This window comes from Lagopus leucura, unplaced genomic scaffold (genome assembly GCF_019238085.1).
Source record: "Lagopus leucura isolate 7727_CA_CO unplaced genomic scaffold, USGS_WTPT01 Super-Scaffold_100001, whole genome shotgun sequence".
Lineage (NCBI taxonomy): Eukaryota > Metazoa > Chordata > Aves > Galliformes > Phasianidae > Lagopus > Lagopus leucura.
This window is the reverse complement of record NW_024962262.1, coordinates 74,834,010-74,855,784: the sequence shown is the minus strand read 5'-3', so window position 1 is coordinate 74,855,784 and position 21,775 is coordinate 74,834,010. Positions and strand designations below refer to the sequence as shown.

General features: G+C 41.1%; 1 protein-coding gene across 1 annotated transcript in view; it reads left to right on the top strand.

The window, feature by feature from the left end:
- Window positions 1-21,775, top strand: part of HUNK (hormonally up-regulated Neu-associated kinase) — a 57,098-nt gene that overhangs the window by 19,877 nt on the left and 15,446 nt on the right. The window contains 4 exon segments of the mRNA XM_042867779.1: window positions 6,937-6,992; window positions 12,782-12,917; window positions 14,701-14,828; window positions 21,114-21,249. Coding sequence (XP_042723713.1) covers window positions 6,937-6,992; window positions 12,782-12,917; window positions 14,701-14,828; window positions 21,114-21,249 — 456 coding nt within the window.

Below are 21,775 nucleotides of genomic sequence, written 5' to 3'. Positions count from 1 at the left end.
CATGGCTGCTGAACACCTCAGGGACGGTGACTGCACCACCTCCCTGGGCAGCCTGTGCCACTGCATCACCGCTCTTGCTGAGAAGAAATTTCTCCTAATATCTAACCTGAAGCTTAGGGGATTGGTTGGGATGAGACCACAGAATTCCCTCGTTTGTCTTTTGTTTGCTCTTTCCACTAATCTTATTACCCCAATGGGACTTCACGAGACTGGAGAAAGAGGAGTACAATGCAGAGTTTGTGGCTGTTCAGTTCATCTCACAGTATCTTCTCAGGAGAAACCCAGAGCTGATGCCCTGTGATGTATTTCTTTCTTTAGGACCTTCTTTTAATCAGTGTATAAGCAGGATGTGGATCTTTTTGCAGAAAGATACTGTAGTTAAAAGTTCACCTGAGCTCAGGGAGAAGTAGGACAAGTTAATCGTGCAGAAGTCTTCTGAGGTTTACAGAATAAAGTATAGCCATACCATATCTCTGTCTGAAGTCCATGAGCAGCACCTGGTAGAGGATGAGAGAGTGCAGGTGGAGATATCACACATGACTGCCTGTCCCTGTTTCCTTCTCCAATTCCCTGCTCTTGGCTGCTATGGAGACAGGAGGATGGTGGGCTGAGTGTACCTTTGGTCTGACCCAGTATGTCTCTTATTCTGTTCTAAGGTGTATTTATAGGGAGCTGTCTAAGAAAGAGACCACATTTTCTAAATTTGGGCCAACTGGAGTTAAGTCTGAACTCCCACGGACTTTGCCATGTGACACCAAGCAAGTCATGTAGGCCCCATCCTCTCAGTATCAGGAGCCAGGCACCTGGATACTTCTGCAGATCTGCATCCGAGTCTCCTAAACCATGCTTACACTGTAGAAGATGGGAGCTGTCATAGGCACCAGTCCACAGGGCTGCTGTGCAGGCAGTAGCCCCCCAGTTGTGCCCATCTGGCCCTAAAGCTGCTTTTTTTGGTCATGAGGTCTCTGCTTGTTCCCTGTGATCCTTTAGGGATTGGTGCCACGAGGACAGATAACCTTGGGTTCACTGAGGTCTTATCTCAAACTAAACTTCTGGTACCACTGTAATACAAATATTTGAGCAGCAGCCAGGTTTAGTCTGTAGGTTCTCTATCAGCAGTTGAACTGCTGACCTTTTTAAATTATTAACCCTGCAGTTTGGGGCATTGGAAAGGAGAAAATCTACTTATTGCTTTAGGGGATCGATTTGTATCCCATACATATGGAAAGGGGGTCAGGAAGAAGGAGAAAGGTCAACATTTCTGAGATGGGCAGAGAAAATGCTGTCAGGAAGAGATGAGGATGCTGAGCTGCTAGCAGCAGAACCTCTCACTGGAAAATTTGCCCTCTTCTTGCTGGCGTGATGTCCAGTGCGCTTCTGGGGGGCTGGCAGGACTGGTTCCCCTCTTGATCAGAGAAGATTCAGACCCATGTTATTCGTCCAGGTAACTAGCAGACCCAATTCTGTTTTTACTGTTAAAACATTTTCTCTAGTTTAATTGTTCAGCATCTTCAGTAGTGCTGTTAACAAGGTACGTAGGGCAGCATGGGGACACAAAAAACACGGGCAGCCCAATCCAGATTTCTTCTCTCTCTTTTGCATGCAGAGAGATGGGAGAAAGACTGGTAGTCACCGCTAGAGCTATCCTTCAGCTTCTTGGGCTATTGACTGCGGCAGCTCTAAAAACAGACTACTCAGCTGAAGAGGGGGGAAAAAATAGTGCAGAAGGCTGATTCATGCTCACCCTGGATGAAATGACAGTGTTCTGTTGTTGTTATTATTGTTATTTTTAAAGCAGGTAAAAATAACGGCGCTTTCATTGAGGTGGTGGTGGTGATCTGTGGGCGTTTGCAGTCGCTGTGTGTGAAACAAAACACGGCGCTGTAGGCCGGAAAGCGGTGTGCTGTTTGCCTCTCTCAAAATACTTGCATCATTCACACTGATTTGGGTAGAGCATTGAAAAGTATGCACTGAACCACTGATTACAAAAGTCACCAGCATTTTGTCTGCGTTATGCAGGGAATAATCTAGATCGCTTGCTGCCTTCTGTAATTCAGGGTGAAAAGAAGCTGAAAATAAGTTGTATGAAACTGGAATACGTTATTTGATGGATATTGCTCAGGCAGCTTCATGATTTTCAATCAAGACTTGGCATGACAGAAAAGCACACAGATCTTAGGAAAAGAGTTGGGACCCAGAGCTCAAAAGCAGTGCTTCTTTTAGGAAGCAGTAGGACATGCAAGCAGTCTGAAAAAACATCAAGAAATCTCATTTTATTTAGAGAGGGCAAAAAACCCACACATGAGTTTGACTCTGTTTTAAATGATAAGTATTTCATTTCCTATGGTGTACAAGACCTGCAAGCTCCCCAGTGCAGGAACGGTCTCTTTGCTGGGTCCAGTTTTCAGAACTCTTTGACTGCTTTCCTGAAAAAGAAAATGCTGCTCTTCTAAATATAATTTCACATAATCGTTTGTGTTTCATTCCTTTTATCAGCCGAGTTGGTTGGCTGCTAAAAATACACTTGCAACAAGCTTAGCTGTGAATCAGGTAGGAATATTTATCTTTCCCTTTGACAGAGGAAAACAAACCCAAATGGCAGTATCTGGTGAAGCTTTCTCTTTTCAAAGGGTGTTTACACAGGCCTTCATGCTGTCAAAAGGCAGGATGAACAATAAGCCCCTTGGGAGAGTAAGGGCAACAGAGAAAACGAAGTGAAAGCCTTGGTGCTTGCAACTGCATCCCACAGGAAATTCTCAACAACCCTTTTAAAGTCATTTTAACAAAATTCAATCCCATTCAGTGCAATTACTGTCAGGATGTCAAAGAAAAGAATTTAATGATGTATTGGTAGTGAAGGTAGCTTTCTGTGTTCTCCCTTCTCCAGTCTCTGTGGCAGTATATTCATACCTTCCTGCCATTTTGTAATTAAAAGCAGAAGAGGAGTCTGAAAGACAAAAGAATATACCTGAGGCTTTGAGCGGAGTTTTTATATTATTCCATAGTCTCCTGTCCTTTCCCTGGCACACCTGGAAGAGTAAGGTGAGGTCATGATGAGTTGTTCAGGGTGTTGCAGGAGTCCTGCTTTGGTACCCGCTGCTTTGACATGTTGGCTTTGGTAACTTCCCTCTTATTAATTTTAAGTGCCAGTAGTCTGCTTGCTGATGCAGTGTTTGTGACAGCACTACAGAACAAAGTCTCCTTTTGAAGTGCAAAGCTGGTTTGTCTTTCTATTTTATGTCACATTTCAAAACTACCTTTGGGCATTCTCTCTTGGATTGCTCTGCTGTAAACAAACTAAACATTGTGTTAGTAAAAACAATGGACTGAAATCCGCATGTACAGATGCCGCTGCATTGAACTCAGGGGCTTTGTGACTGATAGAAGCAAAAAGGAGGAAATAACACTTTGATAACAAAGCAGTGTTTTTCAAGTGTCTGATAAGATGATGATGAACCCAAGTCTCTACACCCTTTCCAGTTCTTTCATGGGGCTACAAAGTGAGCTTGTGGGTTGGTAGTTGAGATGTGATTTTATGTGGTACGAATCCGAGATAGCTTGCTTGATGCAGCAGGCTTGTGTTGCTTAGTGGAGCTGCTGGCTTGAGTAAGGGTTTCCAAAGTGGTCTGTGGAGCTTTATGCAGAGCCAGGGAAAAATCAGCCCTCTGAACAAAAGAAGAAACTCCAATCCCAAACAGGCTGTCCTATGGAGCATGTCCCATTCTCAAGGAGACTGAAAGTCTCTAGCAACTTTGTGTTTTCTCCCCATCTTGATTCTACCTACTGTGCTACTTGCACAGCTGCATGGCCCTCCCAGTCACAAAGCAGCTGTGTCCAACTCCACAAACCTGTTGAAAAGTGCAAGGCATGTGCAAAATTATGGGAACCTGCAGGGACCTGTGTGTATGTGTACTACTTAATTGCTCTGGGACTTCCCATTGATTTCCAAGAAGGACTTCAAGTGTTGCATGAGTCACAGCAAGTAGCTTGTATTCTGCCTTGCAGTATGCAGCCATTAAATACAAGCAAAAAAGAAAAAATGAAACCCCAGAATAAATATGCTGGAATGTTTGCTTTTTTTGTTTGTCAAACTGATTGTAATATTGTGCATAAAATTCAGTGTTCCCTAACTTTTGAGTGCAGTGGTGCTGTTTTTCCCACTGCAGTAAGTTAACATAAATATTCAAACCAAGTAGTGACTCAGGTAAGTACAATGATGACAATAGTAATGATGATAAACCAAACGCGACTCTGTTCCATGCGCTTGGAACCAGACAGAACTCACATAACAAAGCATTTAGGAATTGGAGCAAAAATCTGTCATGTCTCTACAAGGTGACCTTAAAACAGATATAAAACCAGATTGTACAACTACACTTTTTGTCAACATGAAATAGCAGGTAATTTGGTGTATTGTTAAAGTCACTCAAAGCAGTCACAGAATAACCCCTCCATTCCAACCGGCCTTGTCCTTGTCCAGACCAGTAGGCTCTATTTGTAGTTCTGCAGCCCTGGCTATGGGTGCCAGGTTCTTGCTGAATATCAGCACTGGTCTTATGTGTGCACTGCTGGTGGAGTGACTGCTCAGAGGGATCGGGCTGCTTCATGGTACTTTGTGTGGGCTTCATGCCCCCTGGAAAGTCTGTGTCTATAGCTGCAGTGGATCTCCAACTATGGTCTAGTCCAGCTTTTCTTGGTCTGGTTTTGTACTGGCTTTGTCTTGCTGAGTCTGGTTAACGTGGAATCTTCTCATTAGTCTGTACCAAGCAGTGAAAATACACTGTTGTAGTTTTCAGCATCACACAAGAAATAGGGCTTTCATGTTGATGTGGACTGACTAAAATGCAGTACGTGTGAACTGTTAGATCAGCTACCACTTACTGGCAAGTCTGCTGAGAACAGACATGTGGCTGAATGGCTTTAATTAACCAGGTCTGATTGCTGACTATACTGAGGCTCTTATTTTTCTCGGGTAGCTCTAAGATTCCCCTTTAATATTTATCCTTGCTTTTAACATTGAATATTTTTAAATATCTTGCCTTTGTTTTTTAGCTCTTCTGTTGCTTATTTGTTATTCTAATTGCATTTCTTCTCACCTCAACTTACAGTTTTCGTCTTTCCATCCTCTTTCCTTTAGTTTTAAAAGCTTACCTTTTCTTTGCTGATGTTTAAGGTACTCAGAACTTCCAAATCTCCATGCTTCTTGCTTTGAGTGATTGCGCTGAGTATTTCAGCGTATGACTTGAAACCCCATTTACTTCTATTGATTTTTCAAGTCTTTTTTTCTTTCCCATGCTGTTTTTTTGGCACTCCCCCCTGTTAAATACCCGGCCCCAATATCTTTCTAGAGGCTGATCACACTGTCTGTGGAAAAATCTCCATCTGCAAGTAATAAAGGCATGACACGTGAAGAAATAAATCCTTTTTTGGCAGTGGGGGGAAGCAGAAGTGGGTTGATCTGGATCCATCTGGCAAGACATATCAGTCTTGTACCAAGCAGTTGCTCAGCCATGGTGGCTGCCATACAACAGAAGCTCCCTTTGGAGGAGGCAGAGAGGTGGATCTGTAGCATGTTGTGTTGTATGAAGTTTCCTGCAAAGAGAAGAATGCCACCGAATAGCTGAAATTCACACAAAAAAAGTTTTTTTGATAGGTATATGTATTGTTTGTCCAGTTTCTTCTTGTGCATGAACTAAGGAGAATCTCCAAGAAGAGCTAAGTAGGTATGGAAACATCTGTTGGGAGATCTTTGTGAATGTATTGATGAAGTGAGTGTAATCCTACATACAACTACTTTTCCTACGTGGTTTTATTTGTAACATAGCATGGGCATAAATTGAAGTGGAGAGGAACATTTTTAAAAAGGCCTGGAGTTGGTCACAGCTATTTTTCTTTCTTTCCCATGTTCTTTACACTTTGTTTGGTTTGGTTGGTTTACCTGTCTTACTTTATTAAGCATTTTATCTTCATCTGCAGTATTCCTCATTACTCCCTTTGCTGTACAGAGGCAAAATACCATGGATGTCACTGCTTTCCCATAATCATAGCTGATGTCCTTATTATCTAGTTTTTTTTCCAAACCATACTGGGAGAAGTATCACTGCCAGTCTGAGCTATTGATCTCCCAGCATGCTAATAGTTAGAAATACTTTGTGTCTGGATTGCAGAAAAATTCTTGTAATAAAGACACAACCAACTGCTAGAAGTCATGGAGTGGTTTCTCGTGTTATAATTAACTTTTATACTGTATGTAAGCAGTTTGGGGTTTGGGGTTTTGTTTGGGGGCTAGGGTAAGGAAGGGTAGGGTGAGGAATGATCTCTGGGATTTATTTTTTTAACATAGAATGTGATTTAGGAAAACACAATCACATTCGCAAATGACGAAGAGCACGTGCACTTGTGAACGCTTACTTCATTTTGCATGTCAGCAGGACATTCAGTGACCATGTAGAAGAGGACTGGTTTTGTTTCTCCTCCCTCCCAGAAAGCTGGCTCTGGCCCCCAGCACTGTAGGCAGTAGCAGAGAAGAGCCATTTGGCGCCTCAGGAATCTGCAGAAGATAGTTTATTGAAGAAGCTTTGATTATCAGAAGTAATGAGAAGATAACCTGCAACTTAAAAACAGATTTGAAAGATTTCCTTGTACAAGGTTTCTGCAGACTTGGATAAGAAATCCTAAGAATCTGATTAGGTGATACTGACAAATGTTTGTAAATTCATTTTGTGCATGAAGAATTGGGGTGAACCCCTGTGTGAAGGCACTGGTAATTATGGAGAGAATACAATGCATGGAGCTTTCTGCTTTGAACGTGGAACTGTGTGTGCTGGTTTCATAATACCCGTTATTATATTTGCATCTTGTAAAGAAACTGATGAATGTGATGGGAAATTGCTTCATTATTTCAGAGCCTCACTCAAAATATTTTATTTCTTTCAGAGACTTGAAGATAGAAAATCTGTTGCTAGATGAAGACAACAATATCAAGCTCATTGGTATGAACCTAGTTTGGCAATTCCAGTATTTAAAATTGGTAATTTTATAAAGAGAATTCTTGAGTCTTCATAACCCTCCATGTGACAACTGCTAATGTTGCTGCAGAGAGGAGCTGGGAGAGTATAGATAGCAATCAAGCTGTTCCTGACAGCTTCTTGTGAAAAAATGTTCCAGTTATTTCAGCTTTAACTGGGTACGGGCACAATCCTTCATCTTCTAACAAGTGACTTTCCTATTTAAATTAGGAACCTTGAAAGAATTAGAGAACTAGCACCACAGAAGTCATTTATTTTATTATCTTTATAATTTCATATTTACTGAGGGATGGATTCTGCCCCCATATGCATATGCTTCCGCTGAAGTCAGTGGGAGTCATACACATTTTTAGCAGCTGGCAAAATTTGGTCCTCTGTTTATATTCTTTAAATTTTATTCTGGAACCCAATTATTTTAGATGGCTGTTTAAAAAACAAAAAGATTAATTAAAAAATAGAGACTTTGTTGTATTCAGGAATCAGTTGTATGCAGTGCTTGATTCATTCAAGTCGAGCAGACATTTTAGATTAATCATCTGTGGGTGTACTTTCTCACTGCCTTTGCATAACTCCCATTAACGCTAATGTGTGCACTGCAAAGAAAATATGCCCTTTTGAAAAAAAATAATAAACATTTATATTTATTTCCTTGCCTCCACTTTTGCCAACAGCAGTGTCTGTGGTTGCAGACTTAAAATGCTTGCCTGCCTTTCTTCAAGAGGTTTCATCATCTGAAAAGGAATGAAAAACACTTAACATTGAGGTCAAATGGACAGTCAGTGTAATATATGAAGCACATACGTCTCCAAACAAACAAGAAGAGAATGGTTAATTAAATTTGAAATTCTTAAAAATTACTTAGGGAATTCAGTCTCTAGAAGAATTACCACAACTTTTAGTTGGTACTCTGTAGTGAATCAAATGTCTCTGGAAAAATAATAGCAAAAGAGAACGCTGCATTACGTCAGTTACGGGTCAAGAGGATACTGATACGTTACCATGAATCATTCATCAGTAATGATGGATACCACCCATTATCTTGATTTAGCGGATAAGTGAGACCAGATGGTTTGCAACAGTGCTGTATGAACATCTGATAGATTTAAAGAATTTCTATAACTTTCCTGTTATTGAGTGTTTGATTACACAATGCTATGTGAACTTGACATCTAAAACCAAATCTAATCAGATGATATGTGTTCAATTTAAACTTACATGCCAAAAAAGAACTTCAGAGCTGTTTCTGCAGTTTAAGTTGCTTCAGTTGCATAGAAAGGTCTCCTCACAGTGGGTGGTGTGGGATGCATAGAGAAAGAGACAGATCTGTAGCCCAGCTAGCATTGAGATAAATTGTCTTCAGGTCTGCAGCCTGATGTTTTTAAGCAGATTGTACACGGTATGTATTTTAAAACAAAGCAATTACATCCCACTGTCCAGCTGGGTATGTTATTGAAAAATAAAGGTTACTTTATTAGTAATAATTTAATTGTAAGCAAAAACAGATTGAAAATCAGTCATCTCAAACACTTGCATTTTATCAACAGTCAGCTGAAGTCCGTTGTTTCCTCTCCTCCCATTCCCAAAGGGAAATCTCTGATCTAATATTCCAGAGAAGCCACTAACTTGATTAAACAGCCCCAGACAGTTAGGATTTGTTTTCTGGTACAAACTGAATGTCCCACGTCCTGCTTCTATGCAACACACTCAACGGAAATGTTTCAGCACCTCTCTGGAGCTGGTGGAATATACCTGTTCATTTTCTTCTCATTGTCCTCCATGCTTGTTCCCTCACTCAGATCATTCCTCTTCTAGTAAAGTATGTAGTGTCTTCCTAGAAACATGATGAATCAGTTTCGTTGTCATGTAGTGTAGCCCAGGAAAGTTCAGCGCTAGCAAAGAGTGTTTTGAGGGATTATATGCTGCTTTTCATGCTTTCAAGGAAAGACACTGAGACACAAAGCATCGCACATTAACTGCTTTGGGGTAGGAGTTTACTCTCCATGTCTGGTGTAGCAGCAGACGCTCTAGCATCTAAAAATGGAAGATGAAAAATGTAATGTAAAGTGGCATTGGAAGTTCCTACTTGTTCATGCATTTCAGTGAGAACTGAATCCTTTGAGTCCTTTCTTCATCCAGCTGCTTAATGACACTTTTTTAGTTAGAATATATTCTTAGATAGTATTATTAGAAAAATTCCATTTGCTGTGCTAAGTGGACTTATTCTTAGCTGTCTGGGTAAGTCTCAAGTCTGAGAACATTGGGAGTGGAAATGCTGGAAGTAATTCACTTCTCTTTATCTACCAGCCAGTGGTGGCAGGTGTCTGATAAAGATGCCATGGAAGGTCACTCACAGAGCTTGTGAAGCCCTTGGCTGTCTGCTCAAGGACCTGCAGCACCAAAAGGATCTTGCATATATGTAACTCTGCTGAGGTCTCTAGAGCGCTGCTGGTGTACACAGGGGTCAAACTTGTCCATGAGCTCTCACTTTGTACTAAGGCTTGTGCTATTAAATAGTTTCTTTGATATCCCAACTGTCACAGCTTCAGAGATAGCCGTGTACCCATAGCTTAATGTTGTAATGTTGATTTCCTGGAGGCGTTGAGAAGTAGCGTAATGCGATACTTCGATAGCATGAAGAGTGGGGGTGGTGGTGCTTCCATGTCATAATATTTACGCTGGAAAACCAAGTATGGCCTTTGATCTGAAATCTGTAATTAGCTAGGCTTATTGAAAGAAGCCCAAGACAGAACAGGGGTAGCAGTAAAGTTATCAGTGCTAGTGGTAATTCCATTCTTACTGAGATTAAAAGGGCATCCTTAATGCAAATCAGCCGGTGATTGCAATGCGCTGCTATGGCATTCATAGCAATATTCCCATTTATTTTGCAATGAAATCCCTGTCCCCAGTCTGCATGTGTTTGCTCACATTTTTAATTCCAACAGACATGAGAAAAAACAAAAAAGTACACCAGCTGAGTTTTAATGAACGAGCACAAGTCAATGAGATGTTTGTAGTTTAAGCAAATAGGATAGTGCAAACTTTCACAGGAGGATACCTCCATTGATAATGACAAGCAGATGCTAATTTGCACCAGGTCAGTATATAAACATTATGTACTTGATTGTAAAGCACTGTATTGCAGTCAAATAATTTTGAGGTGATATGTCATAGTAGGATAAAGACCACAACTAATACCTTGTAGAGGTATTATTTATAGGAGTTTTTCAAAGTATTTAACAGTTGACATAACCTCTCTCAGGCCATAGCTAATAAATTAATTAATTAAGAGGTTCCTCAGAAGTATTTGTATAAGCCCCAGGGATAACACATATCTAGCAAAGATGTTTAAACAGTGTCCAGAGACAGTTATTTTCCATCAGAGGCAAGGAAATTGCCTTGATCCTCCCTTCAGCTGTTACAGTGTGCTCCAGCAAAACCCTTTGAGCCTCTGTGACTGTTAAAATATGGTTGTGCTGCAGTTACTTCCCTCTCAGAGAGCCAGCCAGTCCACACTGTTCTTTAAGTGCCTTAACCAGCACAGTCACTTTTATATGTGTATGTTTTGTAAGTATTATTTATTTGTAGCCCCATTTCATAAAGGAACAAGGCTTACATGAATGCCTTGCCAGGGTGCTTTTAATACCATAAGGGACTCCTGTCTGATTTCTGTCATATTTAGCATGAGTTGAATACTAAAGGACAGGGTATTACTTCAAGTCCCATGCAAATAAGCAGGCAAATAAAGGAGAGGGACCCTGATTAGTGGAGGGAGATGTGGGCTCGGCAGTTACTTCTCATATTTGATCTACAAGATGCAATGCTCTGAGCCCAGTCAAGCAGGTGGGTAGCACACCCAGAAGGCTTTATGAGATGTGTGGATGCAAGACACAACTCTATAGGAGCAGGGTTCAGTGGTCTACTACTTTGGGCTGTCTAATTTATATGCAAGATCACTTTCATTTTAAACATGCTGATATTATGAGAAGTTTTAAGAAGACTGAATGAATAGAAAAGGAGATAAACAGATGTCAGTGTTCTTGATAGTAGTATTTTTGTTGCAGCTATCATGAAGAGCAAGCTATTAATAAATGTGAACATCTTTGATTGTGACTATTCTAAGTCTTCTAGTCATGAATATATTGCCCTGCTGCAGAGGCAGATTTCCCAGCCCACATTGCCCTCGTCCTTGTGAGTTTGCCACCCTTCTTCCCCTTTATTATGTCATAGAATCAAATAATCTTTATGATCAGTAAAATCATCTGGTTCAACCATCAAGCCATGCCAGTGACTGCTCTAGTCCACGTCCCTCAGTGCCACATCCACACAGCTCTTGAACACCTCCAGGGACAGTGACTTCCTGGGCAGCCTGTGCCACTGCTGAGAACTGTTTTTTCCTAACACCCAACCTGACCCTCTCCTGGTGCAACTTGAGGCCATTCCCTCTCATCCTATCTGTTTCCTGGGAGAAGACCCCCACCTCAGCATAAACTCCTTTCAGGTGGTTGTGGAGAGTGATGAGGTCTCCCCTGAGCCTCTTCTTCTCCAAACTGAACAACCCCAGTTCCTTCAGCTGCTCCCCATCAAACTTGTGCTCCAGACCCCTCACAGCTTTGCTGCCCTTCTCTGGACACACTCCAAGGCCTTGATGTCTTTCTTGTAGTGAGATGCCCAAAACATATTCCAGATGGGGCCTCACCAGCAGGTTGTTTGTCCTCTTTCAAGACCCTATGCAACTCCTCCTGCTTTCCCTTTTCATCTCTGATGCCATGACTTCATAATTGCTTTCTACCAAGCCAAGTGTGGGCCACTGGGCATGCATGCCCTGACTGCATGTTGCCCCTGGCCTCTTTTGCCACTGCTGCTGAACAAGCCAGAGGCCATTTTCACAGCTGCTCTCTCCTAATTTCTGTTCTTGCTTAGTGTTTTAATTTTTAAGATCCTTTCTGAAACACAGCTCACCCTGAAGCCATACCAGCGCTGAAGTAGACAAAGGAGATGGGGAGAACACCCTCCGTGGCGCCAGCCTGGGCTTGGGCTGGCAGAGAGCACTTGTGAAACTGCAGTCTCATTCAGTGCTGAGGGACCATGTCTTGCTCCTCATTGGTTCATGATGCCAACTTTTGCCAGTCCCTTGCTATTCCTGCCAGCAGAGAACATCAGATACACCCAGGGGCCAGAAATGGCATAATTCAAGACAGAAAGAAAGGGAGAGAGCCAAATCAACACATTCCCCTTCTTGCTCCAAGATCTCCCTGCATTGTTTTAGAATTGAAATGCTGACACTGCAACCCTTACTGTGTGTAGTAGTTATAGAAACAACCTCCCTGCCTTAAATGTGATGGCTCCTTTAAATCAAACAAAGGAAAATGTTGGAGAAGCAATACTTGGCCTCCTAGCAAAGCACCGCCACAGTACGGAACCCCTGACTGCCCAAAGTTAGTTTCTTCCCCATGGCCATCATGTACTGCATGGCACAAACTCAACTCCAATTGAGCTTCCAATTTTGAGTGAAACACAGTTGCTTTGTGTATAAAACTGATATTCATGCATGTTTCCAGACTTTTTCTGTTGCTTGTCAAAACCTCTTTTGATTTAGCACAAATTGTAGACAATTTTTCATGTGACTGATTTTTTCCTAGGCAGTTCATTGCATAGCTTTTGGTTAAAATGTGCCTTTTCCCTTTTCTGTTTCGCTGTTTTACAGTTTTGCTGTATCTGTCTCTTTCATAACTGTGTCTCTATGCTTTTCACAGACTTTGGACTGAGCAACTGTGCAGGCATCCTGGGTTATTCTGATCCATTCAGCACCCAGTGTGGGAGCCCAGCATATGCAGCCCCTGAACTTCTGGCAAGGAAAAAGTATGGGCCCAAAATAGACGTTTGGTCCATGTGAGTTACTTCTCTAGTTTATAATTTGTTACTTTTATTGTTACCGGCTGCTCAAATGGGAAATAAGCAAGAAAATCTGTTTAATTAGCATGACTCTTTGAACTATTTTATACGAATATCTTGATTTGAAAGAGAGCTTTTGCATAACTGTATGTAGATTGATAGAAAGCAGAACAGGGTGTGAGTGCAGTAAAGCCCAACTTGATCGATGACTTTGAGACACATTAGTGAGACACGTGTTGTGTCTTCTGGCACAAGATGATGAACATTTTTTTCGTTTTCCCTGAAGGATCCTCAAGCTTTTACACAGTCTCTGTGCACTATCCACAGTCAAGTCTGGCAGAAGTTGTGAAATCCATTCCAGTCATCATTTTGAAAGCATAGCAGTTAGAAGGGAAGAAGAAATGGCCAGAATATTTGTGATGCTGAGCACCTAGCAGTGTTCAGGCAAAAGAATAGACAGCTATGGAGGAAGCTAAAAAGATGTTCTGGAGTCATTTGCTTGCGGTACTGTCAGTACCTTCTGCCCTCCTGTTGGCTATGGTGTCAGTTACCACTGCCTGTCCTGAAGAAGAATTAGATGAAATCAGCTAACTTTTAGCTTTTATTAGTATCTAAGGGTTTTCCCTCACCAGTGAACTGGGGATAATAAAATATTAATAAATTTAAATAAAATTATGGAATTGCATTATTTCCGAAGTTGAAGTGTTTGAAATGCTCTGAAAATACAAAGTACTGTATAAGTGCTGCTCCTGCTAAGAAAGGTTGGCCATTGTTTATATGTGAGACTAGGGCATGGATTAATTAATCTCTCATATTGGTCAGCATTGTGATACCTAAAGACTCCAGAAAACTTCCCCTATGGAAGCCTGATCCTGTAGCCCATGCTCCAGGGAGACCCACAGCTAAACTGTCAAGCAGCTACTTCATTTCTTACCCTGCAGTGGGCCATCCCTCCACATCAAGGGTGAGATTACCAGCCCTGAGGAATGCTCTTACTGGTACTGGAATGCAAACAGAGCACAGTCATTCCTGTAAACCATTTAAACTTCTCCAGTAATAATATCCTGCTTTTTTTTTTTTTTTTCATCTAAGAAAGAAAAATATGGTTAACCCCTGCCCTTCCTCATAGCTGAACAAATGGTTGCTGTGATCATAGTTCATAAAAGCACACTGGTTTGGTTTCTTTCTGTTCACATGCATTCATTCAGCAAACTGGGAAAACCAATTCCCAAAAGGAAGGAATTCCACTCAATTGAATTTAAAGCTCTTTTAAGAGGGAAAAGAATGAGAATCCACTTTTCATCGCTGGCTCTGCTGGGTATAAATAAGCAATAACTTTTCTGCTCTGAAAAATGTAATTGTTCACACCTGATCTTTGTGCTGCACCAGAGGCCATGAGGGTCAGCAGAAACCTTTGTGCACTGAACCAGGACCAGTGATGTTCCTGTTGACATAGGCAGTCATACCCAGGGCAGCAGCAGGACAGGGCTGCTGAAAGCATGGCATTTAAGCAGCCTGATGGGAGACATAACTGTGAAGCAAAATTGACTGAGAATTTGCCTAACAGCTGGGCTTGGTTCTGTGAGTCCCAGCTTATGTCCTACAAGTTGTGTGACCCTCCATGAGCAAACCTCTGCAAATTCGTGCCCAATCATTGTGCGCAGCAGAAGAGTTCCTAATAACTGTCAGACATTAAAGATGACATACAGTCAGAAAGTCTAAGCCTAATTATTTCCTTGTTCCTGATTATTTCGATTTCTTTTTCTGTGTTTTCTTTAAGTGGGGTGAACATGTACGCGATGTTGACTGGAACATTACCTTTTACTGTGGAGCCGTTCAGCTTAAGAGCTCTGTACCAGAAAATGGTGGACAAAGAAATGAACCCTTTTCCCACCCAACTCTCCACAGGTAATCAAAAAAGTGCTTTCAGACTTATTCAGATTCAGTTGGTTGGAACCACTGCATTGAATTTGGGATTGCAAGTTGTGTTACCAGCATGGTATGCTAATCATGAAAAATGGTCTTTTTGATTTTAGTCTTGAGCAGATCTGCAGGAGTTGTTGCAAGTATAACTCCTTTTGCTTTAACTTTGGTGTATAAGCTGGAGAAACACCAAGTTGTACTGAATATGAGAGAGGAACAAATCTGTGAAAGCCACTGAAATTGCTTTCAGAGAATAGCTGGTCAGTTTTTCATGTTCAAATATTTTAGCATAGGTTATGGATATACAAACACATTATTTTGGAGTAGCACATTCTTGGGAGTTTTCATGATTAGGATGGTGTGATCATAGAATCATAGAATGGCTTGGGTAAGGTGGCCTTGAATGACCTCACATGGGTCATGAAATAATGACACACACACAGGTTATTTTGGAACAGTGACCTGTGATAAACTTTGTGTGTTCATAAAATGCAAATTTGTTGTTGCGTTAATATTAGAAAAATTAACTTTTCTTCAAAGCCATGTCACTAGGCAACAGAATCATTTTTCAGCTTATAGCAAGACTGTGTCAGCATTTGGAATGAACTATGCTTTGTACTTTATTTTTGTGTGCTAAATTTGATGTTCATGGAGAGCTTCTGTTCTTGTCTGGCAGACTGTTTGCAAGGAAATTAAAAGATTGCTCATAGAAAAAGGGTGAATGATTGTGTATTTTCAGTCAGTACACTAATGACAGCAAACCACTATCATAGGGTATAAGAAAAAGCCCTTACAAGTTGTTTCACAAGATGAATTCTCCAAGTACAGATTTCCCTGCTTGCAGAATAAATAGATAGTTAAGGATTTTCTCACATGGGTTATCTGTGAATGAAGTGGAATATGTTGTTCCTCTTTCACTCAGCATCTGTATGAAGTACATGTTTTCTTCCAGGAATTCATGTTGCAGGCATGTTATAAAGTGGTAGGTTTACAAGTGATGGGATGCTGCAATTTTGCTTTGTATTTTATGTGGTTGGAGTATTTGCTCTTTCCATTCTGGAGACACCCCTGTAGGATTCAGTTGCACAAAACCACTGTTTGAATGTTCTACCATACATAGAAGCCCCACTGAGTAAATTAAAATAAAGATTATACTGTCTGTTTCACACTGTACTGATCTAGAAGCCAAATCTTTTGCATCAGTTGCAACATTACTCTTGAATTCAGGGACTTGGATACAGTTGTAAAGATTTGCCAAGTTTGCCAAATAGTTTACTGAACTGACCTCCCACAGTGAGGCTTTTACCAGAAAACAGCTGTTGTTTAATGGCTGTGCAGTAGCTTTGAACTGATGTACTGCCTTCCCAATCATTGTTTTTTTTCAAGCACAGCTATCTTTGTGTGGGAGGTTTCACTGACTTTACAGGGAGAACTCGTGTTGAAGTCTGAATCACCCATGAAAGGTCTGGAGAAGACCAGACCTTATGTAGCAAAAAAGATAATACTACTTTTGACAGGTTTCCTTTTGCTGTTTCATTCATCCTACAGTTTTATCATGGAGATCAAATTTTCTCACAGTCACATCTTTTGACATTACAGTCTCCAATGAAAACAGTCTTTGTTTATCCTCTAAGAACAATAGAAGCTTGAACTTTCAGAGATGATGGAAAATTAGTGGAACAGATTTAAACTTGTTAACCTTTATTCAACAAAGTGTGAACAAAGGTATGCATCACTCCTTGATTTAAGCCAGTAGGTTTGCACATTCACCAACATGGCAAACTGATTTAAGATGACATTTGTTCTTGCTACATTTAGATTTTGGGTCAGTAGATAGAAAATCGGCTGCTCTGCCCTGCAAATTGTTTTATTGGTTAACCTCTTAGGTAGAGTGACCTTCTTTTTCATACATCATGTTTCCTTTTTCTGTAAATTCACATAGAGATTGCAGAAGAGATATCTTGTAGTAGTATGTTTTGCTTGTTCCTTGTATTCTCTTTTAACATTTAACTTCACAGCTGCTGAATGCAGGGCTCCTTTATAAAACTAGCTGTCCTTATCACTAAACAAGAGTATGCTTTATTTGTATTAGTTACAGTTTTGTGTGACTATGGATACCCAAAGGAACTGTGTAGCAACAGAGAAAACTGTGGAGTTAGTATTTGATTTTCCCACTTAGGAAACAATTTTTCATTAAGCTGCTTACACAACAGAGCTATCTGATCATTGATTTGAGGTGAGCAGAGTTCAGTTATTACGAAAGTTGATATTCACCTTGCATGCATTCCTTTTTTTTCTCATGTACTGCTTCTGTGTGTTTATGGTCTTCCTTTCAAACTAGAGAAGTGCATTTGAGGCTAAAGAATATCTTTAAAAAGGTGTGTTTTTAATCCTTAGCTCATTCACTTGATAAGCTTTCTGTCTAGATGATGGAATTTTTGTTAGAAAATCCCACCTTTCAAATCTGAGAGTCTGAAAGGTAGCATCAAGTGGTACACTATCTTTTAATCATCACTTACATGTTATCCCCTTTTTAAAGTCTGTCAAACACTACCTACCGCATGTGCAACTGTGTATTCCATGCTTTTGCAGCAGAGGAGAAGCATTCCCCTTTAAGAGCATTCAGAAGTCAATCACTTAGAACTTCAACACACGGGTCAACTGATAACTTCCGTTTCTTCTGTGAAATAGAGATTAATTGCTATCATGGAATCATACAACCATCAAAGACCTCTAAGGTCACCCATTCCAACCGTCAGTCCACCCCCACCACGCCCACTGACCACATCCCTCAGTGCCACATCCACACGGCTCTTGAATACCTCCAGGGACGGTGACTGCACAGCCTCAATCAATCAGATCCGTCCTGAGAAGTTATTGCATCTCAGCTAAATGTTAACCGCTGTCAGGAGCGGAGAGGCAGTGCTGTCGCATGGAGGTGCGTGCAAATTCTTAACAAACACAAGCAATCATCTGTCCATGCCTGTAGTTCAGAGTTTACTCTGGCATTGTAAAATTAAACAGCCTTATTTCATTTTCTCTGTCCAGTTTCATAAACAACAGCTGTATGCCTGGTTTTAGTCAGGCACCCACTTATACTGTGGCATCCTCTGAACGAGACACTAAGTTCATTTTATTCATGACAAAGAAATTGGAAGCAACAGAAGTCTTGTAGCCCATACCTGAAGCTCTCCCTATTTCTGTTCATTACTGAACTCAATCTATTAAAGAAGCTTTAAGAGAAAGTTGTTGGTTTTTTTTTTTTTTCTCATGGTACTAATCTCTCATTTGTCTAAAGAGCAAACTTTGCCCCAAAGTTACACCATGGAAACAAAATTCCATCAAGTGCAGCTCACTGGCTAATCAGATTAGTGCTGTCCTCGAGTTCGTCATAAATGAGGCCCTCACATTCCCTCACATAATGAAGCATTGGAGGGATAATTCACAGCATCCTTTGTTCATGAAGCTACTTGGTTCAGCATGAAAAGCAGCTTCAGATGGGTCCAAAAACCGGTTCATTCACTTCATGTTTACTTCCTGAGGGATTAATTTTGCTGTCCTGCAGCTGTGTGGCTAAGTGAAAAGGACTCATTCTTCTTTCTACCACCTAACAGCTCAGGTGGGCAAAGGTGCTGCACCATATCTTCTCATTGCCTGGGTAGCACTGGCAAAGGAGCTTCTCTGGAGGGCTCCAGTATCTGAAATCAGTTTCCCCTGGTCTGAACCTGCTGCACTTCATACTGCTTCGCAAGCCGCCTTTAATCAGTCTGTCTTTTGCCAAAGGGAAAAAAACAGGGTCTTTAAGGAGCTGTTAGCTGATGTGGGGGCCGAGGGGGATGGTGGCTGGTTTGGGGAGGGGCTGTTTTGTGTTAGGAAGAGTGCTCTGAACCCATGGGATGTGTGCGGTTTCTAGCAGGAATCACTGGGAAGAGAGGAACTAAAATGGCAGAACAATGGGTTACTTGTTTCCCATAACGGAGGGGTTGGCGCCCAAGATGTGTTGACGTGCAGGCTTTCAGGGTACGCAGGGAACAGCCCTAACATCAGCTTGCAGGAGATTTATGAACTTGGATGTAGTCTCTTCCTGCTGTTTCCACAATGCTGCTGTCATAAGAAAATAACAAAAATGTTGGGAAAGACTTAAATTGAAGTACCTGACATAAATCAGTGATTTGTGAAGACAGAGCTTAGAAAACACCTAGCTCATGCCTAGCTGGAATGGTAAATACATAATCATAACTCTCTCTCTTCTTAATATAAGCTTCTCAGTGCTAGACCTGCATTGCAATGGATATCCTCTCAGGGCTTTCTCCGGCTGATGTCTGATGGTTGCAGGATGGTGAAACTAGAAGTTATCCATGCTGTCTTGGCACCTGTCAAATTTAATATTGACTTATTTGATGAGAAACCCTCCCTTGCCCACTGCTCTGCTGTGATGCATCATCCCAGCCAGCCTGTCACTTTGGGCTCAGAGATCTGAAAATGCTTGGGTCGACAGCCAGGCAAACACAAAGAAGTCTTGTAGAAGAGAACCCCATAAAGGCAATGGCACTGCATCTAGGCTCCTGTTTCCAGACGAACACATTGTGAGCAGGCATATCATTCTCCTTCAGCTGAATATGGGAGGAAGGATTCATAAGGGTTTCACAGTGGTGCTGGTGAAGAAGATGAATCATGGCTGCTGTCCTTCAGAATAGGGATCGGTATTTCCATTTCAGGCTCTTTAACTCCCACATAGAATCCTAGAATGGCCGAAGTTGGAAGGGACCACAAGGATCATCAAGTTCCATCCCCCCTGCCACAGGCAGGGCCACCAACCTCCAGATCTGGTGCCAGACCAGGTTGCCTAGGGCCCCATCCAACCTGGTCTTGAACATCTCCAGTGATGGGCTTTGAGAAAAATCCAAGGATATTAAATATTTCACCAAGTCATGGGCAAAGTACACCAGTGGTCCTACTACTACTGCCCGAGGTCGCTACACAAGATCTCTGCAAAATTTGGATTCAAGTAGATAAAACATGCACAGTAGAGTCTAGAGAGTGAACTGTAGCTCTGTAGCAGAATGAGGTGGAAAAAAGCTTCCAAATTGCTGTCCTTCGAGCTGGAGAAACCTGCTGCAGCCATCATTTCTGTTTTTTGGTTGCCATTGACATCATTCAGGGTGCACTTGCTATCTCAGTTCACTGTATCTCCTCTACAAAATTATTCTGGTTTTGGCTTTCCCAGAATTAGGTTTCTTTGTCTTTTCTGTAGGGAATGGTAGAGGACATATTTAACTTGTCATTGATTTGTAGTTGATAAGCTGAATGTAACCTTGATAATTTGAGGAATAAAGACTAGAAACAGTTAAAACAGAATTTATCTTAAGCTCAGACATTGACTTATTTTGAGTCTTAAAGCAAATCACTTGATTTCGTCATTCATAAGCATGTAAGAAGCGCATGACTTACAAATACAGGAAAACTACTTTTGAGTTTTTTTACAAGAAAATCCCAAGGGATGGTTGAATGTCATTGGAATTTGAAAGTTCAGTATTTGAAAAAAGAATGAAGCCCATTAATTTTACTCTTTTAATTTGGCCAAAACCTCCTGCAACTGATTGTAGTCTGGATGGAAGCCAGAAGAGAATTTCTCCAGTCAATGGGAGCAGAAAACTCAGTTTTCCATGTCTTTCCTCCCAGCTCTCCATCCCTCCCCTCCTCTCCGCTCAGCCCCTGTCTATCTTTCTGTTCTGTACTCTGTATGAGTGATTTTTTGATAACCTCATTTCTCAAACAGAAATGAATAAGTTTTGACTAGCTTGCTCAGAAACTTCAAACAAGCTCTGTAACAAAAGGTGCTTTTTCTCGTCCCCTTTATGACTCTATAAATCTTTGTTTATTTCAGTTACCAATCCTGTATCAAGCTTTCTTTGTTTTTCAGGACATTTGAGCATACTGTATAGAAAAAGTTGCATTTTAGTATTTTAGCATTTAGTTCTTGATCAGGCTACATGGCATAACAACCCGACTATTGTGTTAAGTCATAAAGTATATCATAGAATCATAGAATCGCAAGTTTGGAAAGGAGCTGCAAGATCATCTGGTCCAATCATCCTCCCATTACCACTGCTACCACAAGCAGTAAACCATATCTTGTAGCTCCTCATCCAGATGCCTCTTGAACACTGCCAGGGACGACGACTCCACCACCTCCCTGGGCATAGGGATATATATACATATATATGGCATATATGACATAGCTATTGTCTTTTCTTGATTTCTTCACAGGGGCCATCAACTTCCTACGTTCTCTACTAGAGCCAGATCCTGCAAAGAGACCAAACATCCAGCAGGCACTTGCGAATCGGTGGCTTAATGAGAATTACCCTGGGAGAGCACCACCTAACGTCCCATATCCAAACAGGTACAAAAGAGTGGAGAAAACCTGCCAGTGTGTATGTACATTAAAATGCGAACAGCTCTGATGCTACATTTTCATTCTTTATATGACAGCATCCCACTGCGTTTTCTGAGGTTGCTTTTTTGACTCAATTTTTAAAGTTATAAGGATTGGTCATTAAATGTGTGCTTCCCGAAGTGGTCAAAAACAGTTGCTTAAATTAGAAGATGGCATATGATACAGTTGTGAGGTAGTCTGAAGTGCAGATCACGTGAGCTTACAATGGACGTGTACAAAGACATCACTTGTAGTCTTGTTCTTATTTGTCAGTAGAGCCAGGATATTTTCCAATAGCTATACCCATTTCTGATGCATGTGTGAGGGTTCTGTGTATTAGGTAAACATGCAGACCGTGGTGAGAAAGCTCAGAGTTAAATAATCTTGTCTTGTTGGTTGTTGATCTTTAATACCTGTGCAGTACTAAATGTGGGACTAAATGCAAACAGGTAACGAATCTCATGTCCAGACCAAATTGCAATCTAAGGAAAAA